The sequence below is a fragment of the Morus notabilis genome, unplaced genomic scaffold (assembly GCF_000414095.1).
Source record: "Morus notabilis unplaced genomic scaffold, ASM41409v2 Scaffold1684, whole genome shotgun sequence".
Lineage (NCBI taxonomy): Eukaryota > Viridiplantae > Streptophyta > Magnoliopsida > Rosales > Moraceae > Morus > Morus notabilis.
Genome location: NW_010361024.1, coordinates 1 through 19,599, shown reverse-complemented (window position 1 = coordinate 19,599; position 19,599 = coordinate 1). Strand labels below are relative to the sequence as shown.

General features: G+C 37.1%; 1 protein-coding gene across 1 annotated transcript; it reads right to left on the bottom strand.

Moving 5' to 3' along the window:
- Nucleotides 1–4,730: 4,730 nt before the first annotated feature.
- On the bottom strand, nucleotides 4,731–11,725 carry LOC21386866 (probable methyltransferase PMT28). The gene is made up of 8 exons (XM_024165619.1): nucleotides 10,827–11,725; nucleotides 10,582–10,731; nucleotides 9,937–10,207; nucleotides 9,749–9,841; nucleotides 8,890–9,064; nucleotides 8,226–8,468; nucleotides 5,465–5,659; nucleotides 4,731–5,250 (listed from the first exon to the last, which is right to left on the bottom strand). The coding sequence occupies exons 1-8, from the start codon at nucleotides 11,661–11,663 to the stop codon at nucleotides 5,052–5,054; spliced, it is 2,163 nt and encodes a 720-aa protein (XP_024021387.1). The 5' UTR covers nucleotides 11,664–11,725; the 3' UTR covers nucleotides 4,731–5,051.
- Between the last annotated feature and the right edge of the window lie 7,874 nt (nucleotides 11,726–19,599).

Below are 19,599 nucleotides of genomic sequence, written 5' to 3'. Positions count from 1 at the left end.
AGAATTTAAGGCTTCGTTCACTTCACTGATTCGAGTTTTCAATTTTAAATTTTTACAGTAAAATATAATTTCTCTGGTTTTGCCATTTTAGAGAAGTCAGAGAGAGTTCTGTGACCATGGGTGAAAGGAAGACGAAGATTGAGGTCCCTACTTTTCGTTGATTTCACTTTAGAATTTAAGGCTTCGTTCAGTTCACTGATTTGAGTTTTCAATTTTAAATTTTTACAGTAAAATTTTTTTAGAAAATATCATGTTTAATTTTTTCTACTATAATAAAAAGTTCTCAACAAATGTCACATCTTAACTCAAATTAAAAACTCAAATCTGTAAAGTGAACGAGACTTAAGTTTTATTATAATAAAAAATTCAGAAATAGTAGAACATAGACCAATATGAAAAGTTTAAGAAAGTATATAGGTCAATTTTTAGTTATACAAATTAATAGGCCATAACTTGTTAAGTTATGGTTCATAACCAAATAAGTTATGGATAAACTTGTCAAGTTATGGTTTATAGCCAGATAAGTTATTGATAAAAATCGTAAATTATGGACAATAACTTGTCAAGTTATGGTTCATAACCAGACAAGTTATGGACAAAAACAGTAATTTAACCTATTTATTAACTTATGTAAACTATTGACCTATTAATTTTAATTCATCTCAAATCTTGACATATTTTCTTCTTTCTCCTTAAAAAATTTTTAAAAATAATTACATTTAATTTTTTTATTACAATAAAAATTTTTTATATAACATCATATTTTAGCTCAAATTAAAATTTTAAATTAACCAACCGTAAGGGTTCGTATCCCCGAAAGCCGAAAGAGAAACTGCTGGGAGCTCTGAAGCCTTACGAGAGGAACGAAGGAGGAGATGACGGTTTTCGAATTGGAGCGAATAGATGCTGGGCTAAAACGCCCAATTTGTTCGTTTGGAAATTTGGGCTCCACAAAAATGGCCCAGATTAGAGCCCGGAACACGGATATACCACTTGTAAAGGAGAAAATTTGTAAACTCCAAAATTTTTATTTTTTACTCTTAATTAATATTATTTCTTTAAGTAATATAGATCCATGTACTATAGAAATACTCTTTCTTTAAGTAATATAGATCCATGCACTCTAGGTATTTAGTATGTAGGCATGTCTATGGTAGTGGACCTCTTTTTTCACTACCTGTAGGATGTGATCCAAAAGCTCAAATTCGATCTCAGTGAGGATCTATGTAATCGAACTCCACCACCTTCGGCAACGGTGTTGCATGTGGTGGCGACAACGAGTAGAGGTGAATATGACGGCAAAGTTTAGACCTATCCATCTAATTCGACTCTTTTGAGTTTAATGGTGGGGTCAATTTTGACCAATTTGTCCACTTAAGTAGCATATTGGACTTGAGGTTTTTGGGAAAAATCGATGACTTGGATCTCAATTTTTTAGTGGTGGAACCTCAAAATTGATCGAGGGTTTTGTTTCCCATGATCCTGTGAACATTTTTCTAGCAACGACACATCATATAGTCGTCAGAAATGACGGGCTCATTCTCACACACAGCGGTTGATTTACGTAGCTCCGGTGATGGTGTTCTAGCGAGAATCGATAGGTGATCTTAGATGGATTTTGTTCGTCCCGTTGTTGTGAGCCTATAGAGACTGAAATCACATCGATCGGAGGTTAGACGACGAAGTTACAATGATTTGAAATTTGATTGTTTTACGGATTTTCACTGGCGATTGCAGCGGTTTTCCAACCAAGGTGGATGTTGCACAACACGTCAACAACTCAGCTCCTCAAGATCTTTCTGATAGTATCGGTGGTGTCAAAAACTGACATCAAACTATGTCGAGGATGGCGACTAGAGACAGAGAAGAAGAGGCTTTTTTAAGAGTGAGATTCAAGTTGTCGGTTTCTTTTTTTTTTAAGTTAAATTAGATATTGTAATCCCTATTTAATTTTCTATTTGATCAATCATTTTGAGCCGTTCATTTTTAATCTAAGGGTGTGAAAAAATTCACCCTACCATAGACTTGCCCTTACTCTTTTTTATGTGGGCTATTAATTATTTTTATGACTGGTTTTAAAGATAGTTAATTTAAAAATTGTAATATCATTAAGGTTATTTTTCATGTACAAATATCACACGTTCTATATGTATATAACAAAAATTAAAATCGTTATAATGATTATTAAACCGTTATGTAGTATAAAATAATACATTATATAATACTAATTCGTGAAAAGAAGATTTCAAATCATTATCAGAATTCCTTATCCCAAAAATATTTTTTTTTTAACAAACGATACTTTCGGCTAAGATTTATAGACTAACTCCACAGAGCAATATAAGAGGATTATTATCACCGGTGTTTTATTTTCAGTTGTTCTTTGAATTTTAAAAATACTTATTTTTCTTTTAAATTTTAAATTGTTCATACTTAACTCTTTTAATTGGAATTTCTGTTAAAAATAACTAGAAAAAAAGATAGTAATGCAGGCACATTATTTTTCTACAAAAACAAACAAATAAAAACTACATAACACTTAATCTCTTTTTTTCCTATCTGATTTTAATAGAAATTATAATAAAAAGACTTCAATAAGACTAATCTAAAATTTATAAAATAAAATGAGAATTTTTAAAATTTAAAAGACAAATTAAAAATGAGCTTATAATTTAGAAAACACCAATAAAAGTTGTGCTAGACTTCACGATTTTTCATAACTCGAAGAATCACGAATGCCTGCACTCAGGTCGACATTGGAGTTTTCAAAACCACATTTGCATACATCGCAGCGCGGGTCCCTTTTTTATTTTAATGTAAAGTCCACATTTCTTTATTACGTTAAGTAATTATACTTCGTTGCCAATGTTAAGTCCACATTTCTACAGTAGCCTTTGTAAATGGAAAAGCTTTTACCAAGTTTTTTTCCAAAGCAAATGAGCCTAAGTCAATGAATTTGTCATCTGACATGTTCGAACTCTTTTTTTATTTTTATTTTTTTGCGGAATATGTTCAAAGTCTTGCACACTCACTTCTTTGTCATTAGTGTCTTCTTCTTCAAAAGGCATATATTATCGACATCGTCTACTCATATTTATTTTCGTATCATCTTTTGAAAATTTAGTATAAATACTAAGAGATTAATGGTAGCAAATTTCTTTAAAGCATAGCTGAAAAAAGAAAAAAAAAATTGTGAAAACAAGGGGAAAAAAATCTAAACATGTTATCTAAAATAAAAGGAAAAAAATAAAAATTACTGTAAGTTTGGAGCTTTTTTTGTCAAATTATGGTGAACAAGGGGTTGGAAAGAAAAAGACGATTTGGAGCATACGAATGAGATTGGAGTAAAAAGAAGAGGGAAAGTCATGAGAATGAGGGGAAAAAGAAAATAAATTGGAGGGAAACCATAAGTTAGAGAGAAACAATTGTATAGTCTCCTTTTTTAACCACGTGGAATACTTTTATAAGAAAGTAACAAGAATTTTGACAAAAAAAAAATCTGCACCTTTCGTGATATTCGTGAAGGGAAACTTTCGTGAAGACAGTCATTTCTCTTTGAGTAAATTATGGAATTAGCTGAACAACTTCAATCAATATCGATCCCTTTTATACGAAAAATGACGTTAAAATATACTAAAAAAATAAAATAAAAGAGATAGGACCGGTAATTTCAGATGCGACACGATAAAACGATACGAAAATATTATGAGATAAATAAATTTAGACCACACGATTATTAATTATGTCGTTAAAAGACTTGACATGAATAACACGAAAATAAATTGACTGGATTCGTGCCAACCCGTTTAACACGCTTAACCCGTTTAGTTATACGGACCGTTAACGGGCCAACACGACACGACACGGCCCGCCCGTTTATAACCCACATACAAAAATAAACAATTTATAAAAAATTAAAAAAGACATTCAACCTTATGACATTTATAAAAAAAAAAACATCAATGAATAGGTTAAAACAACTGAAAACTAATTTTGGAGCGTAATTGGACATTCAACCTCAAAAAAAATATTTTTTTATATTTATTTTATGTTTTATGCACTTAACATTCAAATGTTTAGTTATGTTTTCAAACTTATTTAGATGTACTTAATTATGTTTTCAAACTTTTTTGAATGTTTGATAATTGGTCATGTTTTGAAACACACACACACACACATATATATATATATATATGATAATCTAGTAATATCATATATATATAATGTTTTGAAACACACACACACACACATATATATATATATGATAATCTAGTAATATCATATATATATATGTGTGTGTGTGTGTGTGTTTTTGATATTTAGATATTTTTATGTGTTGGCTATTATAGAGAAATAGAGGATTTATACTTTTCTTATTATACGTCAAATTTTAACTATAAGTGATATTGAGTAGTCAATTAATATTAATTTTGAATACAATATAAAATTATACAATTTTTGCTAATTAGGTCATAAACGCGTTTTTTTCGTGTCAACCCGTCACGGCCTGTTTAATAATCGTGTTCGCATATCGTGTCATGTTAACCATGTTATTAACATTTCGTATTTGTATTTATGTTTCTGACATGTTTATTAATCGTGTTGTGTTCGTATTTATTATAATCGTATATGCTATAATCATATCAGTCTGAACAAGACACGCAAACACAAATGTCAGCCTAATCATTTCATGACATGAGACTTAGAAACATCCTATCTCTCACTTTACATCCACCAGTGCCTAAAAGAATAAATCACCAAAAACAAAAGGAAAAAATCTTAATCATATCCCATCAGTCCCTCTGTTTCCTATCAAAAAGGGGAAAAAAAAAAAAAAAACAACAATGCCCCTGTTGGCTGTTAACGATCACAAATACAATAATGGAGAGCGGCATATCTTCACTTTCTAGTTTTTTTTTTGTTTTGTTTTGTTTTTGTTTTTGTTTTTTTGTTTTTTGCATTTGAGCTTCACCCTAGTAATGAGAGACATGAATGTTTGTTAAATTAGTAGTCACACCACCGTCGGAGCAGAAACATTTCTTTTGTTCAAGTCAAGGCCGCCACATGTTTTTTTGTGCGCAAATGATGCCTTCTTTATCCTGGGCATAAGTCAATCGTATGTCCCAGTTCAAACTTTTCAAAATCCCTTCTAAAGGACCCAATATCTCAACTTTATCACGTATAATTGTCCATCCTCCTGGCCTCAACATGCGATCCATCTCAACAACAATCCACACTGGCTGGTTGCACCTGCAAAAGTAGTTTTCAATGTTTATGAGATCACATATCCAAGGAACTCCAACCGCCACTAATTTAGGATTTAGGAAAAGGTTTTCCAACAACCAAAAAGGGAATCTTGTCAAATAACATGTTAAATTCATACAAGCCAAACTTCAAAAGTAATGCCATATTCTGCTGGAACACAGATTTGCGCAAAAGAAGAGAAAAGAAGGTCAATCTATACCGATTCTTTAGCCGTGAAAACAGATGATCAGCATGCAGAAGATCATACGATCTCGGATATGTGCTAAAAGGTTCACACCAGTCATGGTAAGTTCCAACAAGTCCGCGTTCGAAAATGATGGGAAGTGTGTCTGGTGCATGGACAGGTACCACATTCATCACCCATACATTCTGTTTTGCAAGGGCTGCAGCAAATCTGTACAAGGACCATCACCACTTCATTTCACGATCAATTTTTTGAAGGTATAAGGCATGAAATAAAATAAGGGGAGAACTAAGAATAATGCTAAGAATCCCAACTTTTTAATACTAACTTACATGACATGTGAGTTATCATTCTTTTATTTGCAGGTGTTTAAAAAGTTGACATGTCAATTAATATTAAAAGATTTCATCTACCACAACCACGTAAGTTAATACCAAAAAGGTGAGATTCCTAGCACTATTCACGTAATTCTTTGCCTGGAGAAAAAAGGTGCACATCCTTCAGCATGAGTTTGTTAGGATCCTAGCTCAGAAAAATCAGCCAAACACCAATTCCACACTCACACACACCAGAAACAACAAGAAAATGAGAATAATTAGAGGGAATTTTATTAATCTAATCAGCCAAGAACATCAAATTACACTGAAATGTAAAGGATAGAACGGAGAATTCGAGTACTCCGGGAACTCATAATTTAGTGGTATTCGAGAGACCACCGCTCTCCTTAATCTCAGTTTCTCACTCCAAATCACAACATACCTCTAGTGAGCTACTAAGCCCTTTATTTATACTAATTCCTACTAACTAAACCAGCTCACTAACCAAACAAGTTCCAAAGTCATTAACGGATTCTAACATTACCTCCGCCCCAAAGAAACACCTTGTCCTCAAGCTGTTAAGTAATCGTAGCCGTGTGTCTCCACTTCCTTCCAATGCCTATCACGCCAATTCCATTCAACCCCCCTTCTGCCACCCCGCTCTTTGTCCGACCCCAATTAGACCGAAATAAGAAGACCCAGTCCAAATGTCACTGGAATTGTCCTTAATCGCGTTAGAAGTGTGCAACCCAGCCTTAACGGCATCGGAACCAACCCAAATCACGCCGGATTTGAGAAACCCAGCCCATGGCTCGCCAGAATATGCCCTAATCGCACCAAAATCACGAAGCCCAGCCCTAATTGCGCGGAAATCAGCCCCAATCACGCTGGAATTCCAAGACCCAATTCTAATTACTCCAAAATCATCCCTCATGACACTTGGATTCCAAGTCCCAGCCCTCCCATCGAGAGACCCAGCCCCCAAATCGCCAGAATTGATCTTCATCGCGTCGGAATTGCAAATCCCAGCCTTCATGGCGTCAGAACTAGCCCCAAGTACACCGGAATCAACCCCTTTCACGCCGGAATCGTGAGGCACTATCCAAACAGCAGCCAAATCGTTGAGCCCAGACTCCGTCGCGCTGGGATCTGTCTTCGTAGCACCGGAATCAGCCCCTTTCACGCCGAAATCGCGAGGCCCGATCCAAATTAGTCTGGAATCAGCCCCAACCGCAACCGAAACAGGGATGGGTTCTCTGTTCCGAGGGTACCCATGCCGTCCCAGCCCCGGAGCAAGCCTCTCCTCCTCTAACTCCGGCTCGCATTCCGATTCCCATCGCCAAACCAGCTCCGCCGCCCTCTCCCGACGGTCGCGACCTCCGTCCGCCCTCCTCCCGTCGTCGAACAACCCTTCACGCTGTAGATCTGGACCACCCAGCCCCAGATCGCGACGAATCTCGCGCTCCTCCATAAGACCAACGTCTCCCCGGCGTCGGAACTCCCTCTCGCGGCCTCGATCTTCGTGAATCGGCGCTTCCCGGTGAAGATCCGCCAGATTTGGCACCTCTACTCCGCCTGGGTCGACGCGATTTGGGCTCTCCACGCCCCGAGGCGCGCGATCTCGCCTCTCCCCGTCTCGTCATTCGCCGTCGCGACCCAACTCGGCCTTCCCGGCCATCGGTCGCCCCGCCAGCAGTGCCTCCATCCTCCGCAGCACCGCCTGCACGTCTTCCATCTGAGTCCGAACCTTCCCCACCTGGTCCCGGAGCCCCCCGATACTCCCTCCAGAAACCTTGAGATTACCTCTCAGAATAGCCTTAAGTTTCTCTCTTAACTCAAAAAGCTCCATGGATTGTAGATGCTCTGATACCATTGTTAGGATCTTAGCTCAGAAAATCAGCCAAACACCAATACCACACTCACACACACCAGAAACAGCAAGAAAATGAGAATAATTAGAGGAAGTTTTATTAATCTAATCAGCCAAGAACACCAAATTACACTGAAATGTAAAGGATAGAACGGAGAATTTGAGTACTCCGAGAACTCCTAATTTAGTGGTATTCGAGAGACCACCGCTCTCCCTAATCTCAGGGCCCGTTTAGTTCGCTGATTCGAGTTTTTAATTCGAGTTGAGATGTGATTTTATGTGAGAACTTTTTACTGTAGCAAAAAAGTTAGATGTGATTGTTTGTGAGAGCTTTTTACTGTAGCAAAACTCGAATTCTAAACTCGAATCAGCGAAATGAACGGGGCCTCAGTTTCTCAAAACTCTCCAAATCACAACATACTTCTAGTAAGCTACTAAGCCCTTTATTTATACTAATTCCTACTAATTATACCAGCCCACTAACCAAACAAGTTCCCAAGTCATTAACGGATCCTAACAGAGTTCCATATACTGACTGAGTCATGATTTTCAAATGATTATTGTGCATTTCAAAGGCAATATGACATACCCTCCATAGATGGCTTTCATGTCCATTACATTTCTGATGTTCGCCCAGTCAATTCCCAATCCAGTGAGATATGACTTTTCAATAATAGAAGACCAGTGCTTGGAGTCTGCAACCAGTTTGTCTTTATCATCCAACCAGTCAGGAACAGTGTCGAGCCTCTTGGGCCATTCCTCCGGCCACTCTGTTCCATGTTGCTCAATAGCAGATGGAATTGGGTGTAAGCAAGTCTTCATTGGAACATACCTGTTCAGTGAATTTTGCAATCACCACATGAGAAGGACAACATGAAAATATACGAGATAGGTTTGTGGAAAGAATTGCCTATGGGATCCAGTATCGGTTAAGGAGAAAAGGCCAGATAAGTAGCTGAAAATTAGTTGTACGGGATTTTTCATCTAGACCAGCAAGAGTACGGGCTCCTATTTTGCTACACGAGATAATATTTTTTCCTTCACTTCTACCACAGGCAATACTAATTGATGGTGCAAGACTATCGTGCATTTATTTATTTATTTTTTTCTAAATCTATAAATGATTTTCTTTTCTTGAACAGAATTGAAAAAAAAAAAAAGTAGTCAGTCTTCTGTTAATGGTGAACATAACTTATATAATTTCAACGATTGACGACATCAGAGATTTCAAAGCAAGTTCCATCAGTACTCACCAGGCTGCATCTGGATTTTCATTTTCCTTGCACAAAGGTGGATTTTTCCTTCTCCTCAATCCGTATATATCATTCGACTCAGGCTTTTGGTAAATTTTAACGCCCACTTCACTAAAGTCATCAGTTTTATGAGCCAGAATATTCCAACAGATAGATGCGGTCAATGTGGTCATGGCTGAAAAGAATGAAACACTATGGTAAATTAATTCACTATGGAGCATAATTATATAGTATTTGTTAGACAAGTGTTTAGGATGGCTGCCACTTTTTCAGAAGTGGTTAGATGAGTTGCCACGTTGATGAAGCCTTTTTTATTTATCTTGAATCATTCAAAATAGTCGTACCTAGTTTTTAGGAAGTTGCTGTTTTTCTGTTATGCATGTTTGTTATCATGGCACAAGTTAAGGACCATGATTTTAGTTGGTTGTTGTTCATCAAGTTATAAATTGTAATGTTTCTGACGTTAATGTATTATTCAGTTTTTGCTTCAATATACGTGGCTCTCAATTAGTTTTACACTGCAGTAACATATCTTAAACACATGAAAGCTTTGTTTTGTTTCTTTTCTTTTTCTAAAATAACAACAGTATTTAAAAAAGAAAAGAGATCTACTTAGAACTATTATATAGCGTCTCAAAGCGAAAATGGTCTATACTCCCATCTTGTAATTAAGAGTTCTAGATAAACCTGAAGAGAAAAGCGAAGTTTGCAATGCTTAGAAAGCTACACATGACCTGACTATGAGTAAAATCCAAAGAATCCGGTTGATTCACACAAATGAGTCGTACGCTAGGCCTAGGAATAATGGAGATGAACAAGCTCACTAATTTAGGATATTTAAGGAACATAAAGGGAAAACCTTCTTCATCTTCAATGTTGTCATGTTTGGTTGAGAGGATAAAGTATCCGCCTGGCCTTAGAATCCTGTTCATCTCTAGAAGATGTTTTCCGCCTGTAAATGAGAGGATTTGAAAGAGTAAATAAGATGTAAATACAGAGAGGAATTCTAAAGAAAAACAAAAACACAAAGTTAAGTAGATGGCAAACCATTTGAATGCCATTTTATGCTGCATTCACCGCAATGAATCGCATCAAAAACAGCACTTGGAAAAGGAAGCCTTCGACCTCCAAAAGGGCTAACTATAGTTGGGAAACCACGCTCTAGGGCAACTTGAGCTAGGTCAACGAGGTCATCTTTCAAGCCCAATGACAATGTCAATACCTCCTTGTCAAGTAACGAAGCTCCAAAACTTGAATCTGTACATCCAATGTCCAGTACCACACGAATATTCTTTCCCCATTCAATGTCTGGTACCGTCTATCACAAGTAAATTAAACTTAGAATGCTAAATATAACAAGATTCTGAATTCAAGTTTACCATTAAATAAGTTGCATTTGTAGATAAAATGTAGTGCAAACTTAAGGACTTAAACATCATTGCAATCGATAAGTAGTTGGTAAAAAATCAAAAGTTTCAGAATTCAGTTAAAGAACTAGAAATACAACAAGTTTGAACCTATTGTCTCATGAATAAAAGGGTGGGACAACAACAATGAAAGTTTGTACTTTTGGTGGAAAATATCAGTTGCGCACTTGGGTGTTCTAACAAAAGTATTTCCCAAGAACTACTCTTCAGAAATTAACAAATGGCAAATCCTAGAAAACATAGGCAATAGGGAAAGAAAAATCACCTCTTCAATGGACTCAAGATAGTGAAGAACTCCACCCTTGAATTCAGATTGATTTTGCGGGAAAGTAAGATATTCTCCAGACTTCATAATCCAACTATGCTTCTTAACAAATGCTGCAAGTTTTGGATGTGCCACATTCTTATATAATATCTGTAGAAAGCAACAAAGTACCAAAACATAACGCCATTAAACCTTACCTCTCCATATACAATAATTCACACACAAAAGGATAAGCATTTTTTTACCTTCACTTTGCTCTCCGGCCAGCGAATTGGAATTTCATAACCATCATGTGGAAGAGGCACAAGACACATCACCGGTGTTTTCGGGCAAGTCCGCTCCGTATGCCGATAACTTTGGAGCCTCAAAGAGCTGGTATCATAGTCAATACAAGGGATATAATTGTGTTTGCTCTTTGTGCTACATAGTTTCCAATTATACTTCATTTTCGGATCAAAAACCGGACCTTTTATCTTCTTTCTCTTCTTCCCTCTATTCGATTCACTGCCGTCACTTTCCAACTTCTTCTCTTCACTTTCCTCCTGATCCACTGCCTCAGCCAAAACATTTTCTCCTTCTGCCTCTTCACCTTCACCATCTAAAGCTTCTTCCTTGCCATCCACAACCAGTCCTTCTTTTTCCTTCTCTGAATCCTCTTCACCTTCAGATTCCACAGGCTTATTATCATTTCCCTCCTTAGGCTTCTTCTCCGGTAACTTCTTTTTATTCGCTACTACTCTTGTGTTCTTCTTCTCAGATTTATGCTCATTGATAGACTTTGAAACTGAAACAGACCCATTAACTCTTTTATCATCCTTTTCCAAATCAGACCCAGATTTCTTCTTACTCTTCTCATTTTCATGGGTTATTTGAGTTCCGAAATTGCTTATCCTCGAGTTTCCTGATATGGGTTCTGCTATGTCGTCGAAGCTCTCTCTCCGAGCGGTCACTGAAGTGGAAGAAGAAGAAGAAAAGAACGACCAAACGAATATAAAGCATAGACCCAAGATAGTTACCGCCGTCGTCTTTGCCCATAATCCGTACGGTCGTTTTGCTTGGCGGTTTAACCGAGCAATAGCCATCTCTCTATCTCTCTCTCTCTCCGACCCTTAATAAATGTTCTTCTGGACAACACAGCGTAAAACAAGGAAATATATATCTAAAACTAAACAAAAAGCCAGACTAGAAAGACTTTTGAGACTTTGAAAGAAAATCGTCAGATCTATGCGTATTTCAAAAAAGGCAATAGACTTAAAATATTAAAATTAGAGAGTTGATTCATATACGATAAAGTAAGCAAAAGCTATCAAACAACAGTTTTGAAGTGCCCCGATTACTCGGATAGCTAAACATAAGTATCAGATTGGTCTGTTGTTACTTATTATACCAGATTCAACTTCTTTTCTAATCAAATATGATTTACGTTGCAGAAAGCTCAGATTGGTTGAATTTCGTTTTCAGTAATAAGAAAAGAGTGAAGAATAAGGAAGTGAAAACAAAGATGTGTGGTATTTTAGAGAGAGACTATAAAAAACCTTTTACTTTAGCAAGAAATAAAAAAGAGACCAATAAAAAAGAACTCACGGATTCATAAACTCATTATAATAAAAAATTTTCATATAAAATTAAATTTTAACTTAAATTAAAATTAAAATTAACGAACTAAATGAATCTGAACGTAAGAATTTACGTATATAGTATTAAAGGAGAACTGTGTCGTTCGGAGGTGTGGGAATAGGACAGGAACTAACGAAGCACGTGGTTTCGGTTGTAAACGCGCTAACGACAGATAGAACTAGTTGCTTGTGTTAAAATGTCCAAGGTGGTCTATAACTCTATATATATTTGAAAAAGGAAAAGAAAAAAATGCATTTTCTCTTCCTTTTTTCGGGTCTGATAAGACAAAAAATAAAAATAATAATAATAAACAACGGTAATTTTTTATTTTTTAATTATAAAATTTATATTAAAAATTATCTGTTTTACATATTGTTAATACTATATCTAAGAAACTCAACTAGAAAAAATCCTTTTTACTTCTACTGATATGTAGACTTAAAATAAATAAATAAATAAATAAAAGCATGTTCTCTTGAATTAGCGACTTACTGGCTAGTCTCACCTAACTACTTTTTCCCACATTTGCATCTTGGGATAGGATTTTTGTTTTTTGTTTTTTTTTGTTTTTATTTAGAAATTGGAACAGCTTGGAACAGCCTCGTTTTTTAACTAATCAGTAGCATTTTTATCTGAAAGAGGCATCTAATCAGCAGCATTTAGATTTTTGCATATTTCCCTCATTTGCATGTTCTGTTTAGAATTTTTTTTATACTGAATAGTGTCTAAAACTAAATAAGAATAGTTTATAATATGGTACATAAAATACGCTCATATATATATATATATTATTTGATTCCAAACCATCAAATTCTCATAAAATTTATAATTATGCTTTTCTTTTTTACCACAATTTTTTTAGTACAATATGATATCAAAAAACTATGCAATATTTACTAAAAAAAAAAAACTATGCAATATCCGTAAAATTTTTTAATTGCCTTGTTACAAAATTTTGCTTGATATTATCCCACTACAATAATGACGTACACATTTTGAATTGTGTAAGGAACATGGCAGGAAAAAAAAACGCTTTTAAAAAAAAAAAAAATTTACTGACAAGACAATTTTTCCAAACCATTAAATATCTGAAACTTACACGCCGATAGGTTAAATTTTTTATATGTTAAATTTGTATAAAATTACGTAAAAATTAAGAAATATGTAGATTTAACGATTAAAAAAACATAACATACCAATATGCTAGGCGTATAAAAAAATCTCCTTAAATATCATTTTTTTTAATCTCATTTGATAGCCTAGCACAGAAATTCCTCAAAAAAGTGACAATAAGAACTTTGTAAAACTCTTCCACCAATTCTTCTTTTGTGCAAAACTTCCACAAATTCAACCAATTTCAACTGGAGAACTCAAGAAGAACTGTTATAAACTGTTATAAGTTCAAAGGATTACCTTTACATTCTTGACAAGTTCCCATGAGCACAATAAATTAATTTCCTCAACCCAAATGAGCTACACTCTATAGTTACTATTGGAAATTTGGAAGCCTCCTTTCATAGTTAAAGCGATTAATATAGAATGACGCTATTAGCTATTGATAATTCTGCCGACCGAGATAACAAGCAACTTTGTAGAGTGTTTTCGGCAATAAAACAGAGAAAGTTCTTTACACAAAAAAAAAAAAAAAACGACATTAAAACATAGAGCAACTCATTCCACATAATTACAGTACACTTGGGCTTAAGTCCAATATTTCAAGTCATTAATTTTGATAAATTCCTATCTGGCTCCTATCATTTTGATTTTGGTTTCATGTGAAAGGAACAGAAAATTACTAAATCTCACCGCTTTATTAACACGTAGTTTTCAGAAGCTTGATTGGTTAATAGTATGTGACCCCATTGTTGAGGTAGCAGTGGAGATTGAAAACGATGTCGTATGATCTAGACCAGCCACCCTACGATTTAGTCTCTGGAGTATGTTCAGTGGAATGTAAACCTGGAGTAAGCACTGCTGTAGGTGGGACCAGAGAGGTGGTCATGGATGAACCATTCTGGGGAGGCTTTTCCTGAGACGCGTGCATGTTGACTTTGATCCTGCATGTCCAAAAAAACTCTCATTTAGAAAGTCCACAAATGATCCAGTCCAATCCACCACCTAATGTTAGCCAATAAATAAAGGAAAGAAGCTGTTCTCTTCTAAGCAAAAATGCCTGATACACATAGGACAAATATGGATGCACTTGGTACAATATAGAACAAGCTGTGGTGAAATAGCTGAAAGTTTGAAAGAATGAATGTGTTTTCTTCTGATTTCGCCGAATAAGAAAAGCATTACAATATATAGACTCCTCTACAAATACAGAATAGGAAACTAACCAAAAATTAGTCAACCCAATTAGGAAACTATTAAGGCAATTTCATAGTCAACTGTTTCTTTGTTGTATATTACCTATTCTTGCGTTGTCAATATTCTATCTTTGTATAAATCTTGTATTTTACGAAATTAGTAATAGGATAATTATTCATTTCTTATTTTGATTCAATCATGTAAGATGTATATATTATACCTTGCTCACTCAATGAATGAATGTTAAGCCTTTTTCTCTCAATCCTAGTTTTCTCTCTAAATCTAAATGGTATCAGAGCCACCCTAACACTCTTTTTAGTATCAATCCTCTAGAGTCAACTTTCCTACAATAAGCTATACAAATCTGGTTACAGCTATACAAATCCGGTTATAATTACACAAATCAACACTCCCCCTCACTCTTTCGATTTCACTCTTTCTCTCTCTTCAGAAATGGCTGAATCCCAAGCAAATCCCATCACTGCAACTTCATTCGCCACCTCTTTCAACCATGATCGTCCAACCATTGTTAATCCTTTTGACAATAATTGCTCTCTTATCTCCATCAATACCAACACCCAAATTTCAATCAAACTTACCTCCTCTAAATACACATCATGGCGGTTCCAATTTCATGCCGTTCTCATAGGTTATGACCTCATGGGCTTCATTGATGGATCCAGACCGTGTCCATCACCAACCATCACTACAGCCAAAGGCGACAACCCCACTCCAAACCTCGACTATTCTCTCTGGGTCAGGCAAGATCAGTTAATTCTCAGCGCCATTGCCGGATCTATCTCTCCTAATTTGGTTCCTTTTATTGCATCTGCAAGAACATCTCGTGAAGCTTGGACTATTCCCGCCAACACCTATGCCAAACCGTCTCGAGGATGACTAACCCAACTAAAAGAAGATCTTCGTCTTCTCCACAAAGGCACACAGTCAATTGCCGACTACAAGCAATTTGGCAAGGTCACTGCAGATGAACTCGCCATGCTTAATGCTCTTGTTGACAACGAGGATTTCATATTACGAATCTTAGGCGGATTGGATGACGATTACAAAGATCTTTGCTCAGCCATGAGAATCCGTGAAAGCCCCATCACATTTGATGAGTTGCATGAAAAACTCATCAACTTTGAAGCACATCTCAAGTATGAAGCACGCAAGAACGCTAATCCTTCAAACATGCCTGCAACTGCCAACCCAGCACAAAAACCATCTCATAATCCACCCAAATACCCACCACAAAATCGCTCTTTCTACTCACCATCAATGAACAAAGCCCGTCCACCCTTTTATCCCCAAAACCGTCCTTTTTTACCTCCACCACACCAATCTACTCCTTTTGGTCAACAACCGCGTCCCTACCTAGGAAAGTGTCAACTTTGTCGTCAACAAGGCCATTCTGCCAAACGTTGTCCAATGTTTAAACATATTCCCTAGTCCCATAAATCCTCAACCGAATTTCACCAGCAATCCTTCCTACTCCCCTCAAGCCCACTATGCCGCTCCTCAAGCCTATCTCACTACTCCACCTGCACCATCAGAAACTAAATGGCTTCTTGACTCTAGTGCATCTCATCATGTTACAATAGATCTCCAGAACTTATCTCTCCACTCTGAGTATCCTGTTGCTGAGAACATCCATATTGGCGATGGCACTGGTTTGCCCATTACTCACACTGGCTCCACCATCCTACCATCTTCTTCCCAATCCTTTGTCTTGAAAAATGTTTTATGTGTTCCAACTATGAAAAAGAATCTCATCTTAGTTTCTCAATTTTGTACCAATAATAACGTTTCTGTTGAATTCTCACCATCTTCTTTTTCTGTGAAGGATCTTCGCACGGGGGCACCACTAATGCAAGGAGCGACTAGAGATGGTGTTTATGAATGGCCGCATTCATCATCAACAAATAAGCCCATGATTGCCTTTTCTTCAATAAAAGCTCCTATCGATCAATGGCATCATCACCTTGGTCAGCCGTCTTTTAATGTCTTGCGTCATTTGATTTCTAGTCAAACTTTACCTCTATCAAAAGACGTCTTGCGTCATTTGATTTCTAGTCAAACTTTACCTCTATCATCTTCGTCCGTTGTCTCCAAATCTTCTTGTAATTCATGTCATTGTAGCAAAACTCATAAATTACCATTCTCATTATCTTCACTTTCTAGCTCTCATCCTCTTGAATTATTATACTCCGATGTGTGGACCTCACCAGTTGTTTCTTATGATGGCTATAAGTATTATGTCATATTAGTCGATTATTTCACTCGTTACATTTGGCTCTATCACATGAAGAAAAGTCTGATGTTCATGCTATTTTTATCCGTTTTAAGATGTTAGTTGAAAAATATTTCAAACATCCCATCGTTACACTCTACATGGACAATGGTGGTGAATACATATCCTTAAAATCTTTTCTCGCAACTAATAGAATTTCTCACCTACCCACACCACCGCATACCCCGGAACACAATGGTTTTTCTAAACGTCGTCATCGCCACATAGTTAAAACTGGACTCACTCTACTTCATCATGCCCATTTACCTCTCATTTTTTGGCCACATGCATTTACTACTGCCACATACCTTATTAATCGCATGCCAAAAGTTGCTCTTTCCATGCAATCATCATATGAAAAATTATTTGGACATGCGCCAAATTATGGCAAACTAAGGGTCTTTGGTTGTCTTTGCTATCCGTGGCTACGGCCATATGGGTCCCACAAACTTGATTCACGATCACAGCCGTGTGTTTTCATTGGTTACTCGACAACTCAAAGTGCATATCAGTGTTATGATCCTCAATCAAAAAAAATATTTGTTTCCCGTCATGTCACTTTTGTCGAGTCAATTTTTCCTTTTTCTTCTCAACTCCTTGATCTTCCACGGCCATCAAATACTACGTTTCTGTCTACCCCAAATCAAGCTTCCATTCATACTCCTATTTTTCCTCACCAACTTCGACTCAATTCGGCAGCTTCCAATGACTTTCCAAACTTTACTTCTCTTCCCATAAATGGGCCCACTGCACCATCTCCTTCAAGTCAACGTAAGCCAACCATGTCCCCACCTATTACTTTCCAAAATTCTAATAACACTCTTCATTCTCCCCCATCTACGCCCACCCACTTCATCAATCATGAAAGTCAATCACCCATGTCAGACCAAGTTCCTCAACACACTTCCCATACTCCAATATTCCCTTCCCACTCATCACGGGCTTGCACATTAAATGGAGACGCAATCACTCATCAAGGTAAGTCCTCATGTGATTTTCCCTCTTCATCCAATTCGTTTTCATCACCTCATTTATTAGTCCATCCAAGCCAAACACCTACCATATTACCACCTCACAATAATCATCCCATGCAAACAAGAGCCAAAAATAACATCCACAAACCACTCACCAAATTAAGCCTCGCCACTTTCCATACACCACAATCCCATATGGAACCTATTTCCATCTCCCAAGCTTTAAAACATCCCGAATGGCGTGCGGCTATGTCTGAGGAATTTAATGCGCTTCTCCGCAATGGGACTTGGAATCTTGTTCCTCCGGACTTCTCTCAAAACTTGATCGGCTGCAAATGGGTTTTTGGTATAAAAAGAACTCCCGACGGGTCAATAGAGCGTTACAAAGCTCGTCTTGTTGTGAAAGGGTTTCACCAACGACCCGGTATTGACTTTCATGAGACATTTAACCCGGTAATTAAACCCACTACTATTCGACTCGTTCTCAGTCTTGCACTTTCCAAGGGCGGCCTCTAAAGCAGTTGGACGTAAATAATGCTTTCCTCCATAGCCACTTATCTGAAGATGTATATATGAGTCAACCGCCGGGCTTCCAAGATCAATCCAATCCTAATTATGTATGTCATCTTAAGAAAGCCCTCTATGGACTCAAACAGGCCCCACGAGCATGGTACCATGAACTACGACAATTCTTATTATATGTTGGGCTTTGTCAACTCCAAGTCCGATACATCTTTATTCATCTACACTCATATGCATCTAACAATGTATCTTTTAGTGTATGTGGATGATCTGATTCTTACAGGTAGTGATGAGTGCCTCCTCGGCAAATTCACACGTCAACTTGCTGCAAAATTTTCAATCAAAGATCTCGGCACACTCTCCTACTTTCTCGGCGTTGAAGTCATACCTTCCAAACACGGCATTCTCCTGTCTCAACACAAATATATTCATGATCTACTCGAGAAGACCAACATGGTGAACGTTCTGTATTCATGATGGTACCTCCTTAACAGATGCTACGAAATATCGCTCCATAGTCGGAGGTCTTCAATATTTATCTCTTACACGTCCTGATATTGCTTTCACTGTCAACAAATTGTCGCAATTCATGCATCGTCCGACAACCCAACATTGGGCCGCCGCCAAACGACTACTTCGCTATCTTCAAGGCACCATCCATCACGGTTTGTTTCTTCATAACCGTTCACCCTTGCTCCTACATGGTTTCTCAGATGCTGATTGGGCCGGCGACACTGATGACCGCACTTCCACAAGTGCTCATGTTGTGTACCTTGGTCACAATGCTATTTCATGGAGTTTGGAGAAACAACGAACGGTTGCTCGGTCCTCCACTGAGGCCGAGTATCGTGCGGTTGCCTCTATTACCGCTGAAATCACGTGGCTACAATCCCTGTTACATGAACTTGGAATCAAGCTGCCTACTATACTGACGGTTTACTGTGACAATATTGGTGCTACATATCTATGTGCAAATCCGGTCTTTCACTCTCGCATGAAGCACATTGCCATAGACTTTCACTTCGTTCGGGAAAAGGTGCAAAGCTGTGCTATCCGTGTTTCTCACGTCTCATCTGATGATCAATTAGCTGATGCCCTTACTAAACCACTCTCTCGTCAACGACTGGACACACTTCGAGTCAAGATTGGTGTCCTTCCCAGGGACACCATCTTGAGGGGGCATATTAAGGCAATTTCATAGTCAACTGTTTCTTTGTTGTATATTACCTATTGTTGCGTTGTCAATATTCTATCTTTGTATAAATCTTGTATTTTAGGAAATTAGTAATAGGATAATTATTCATT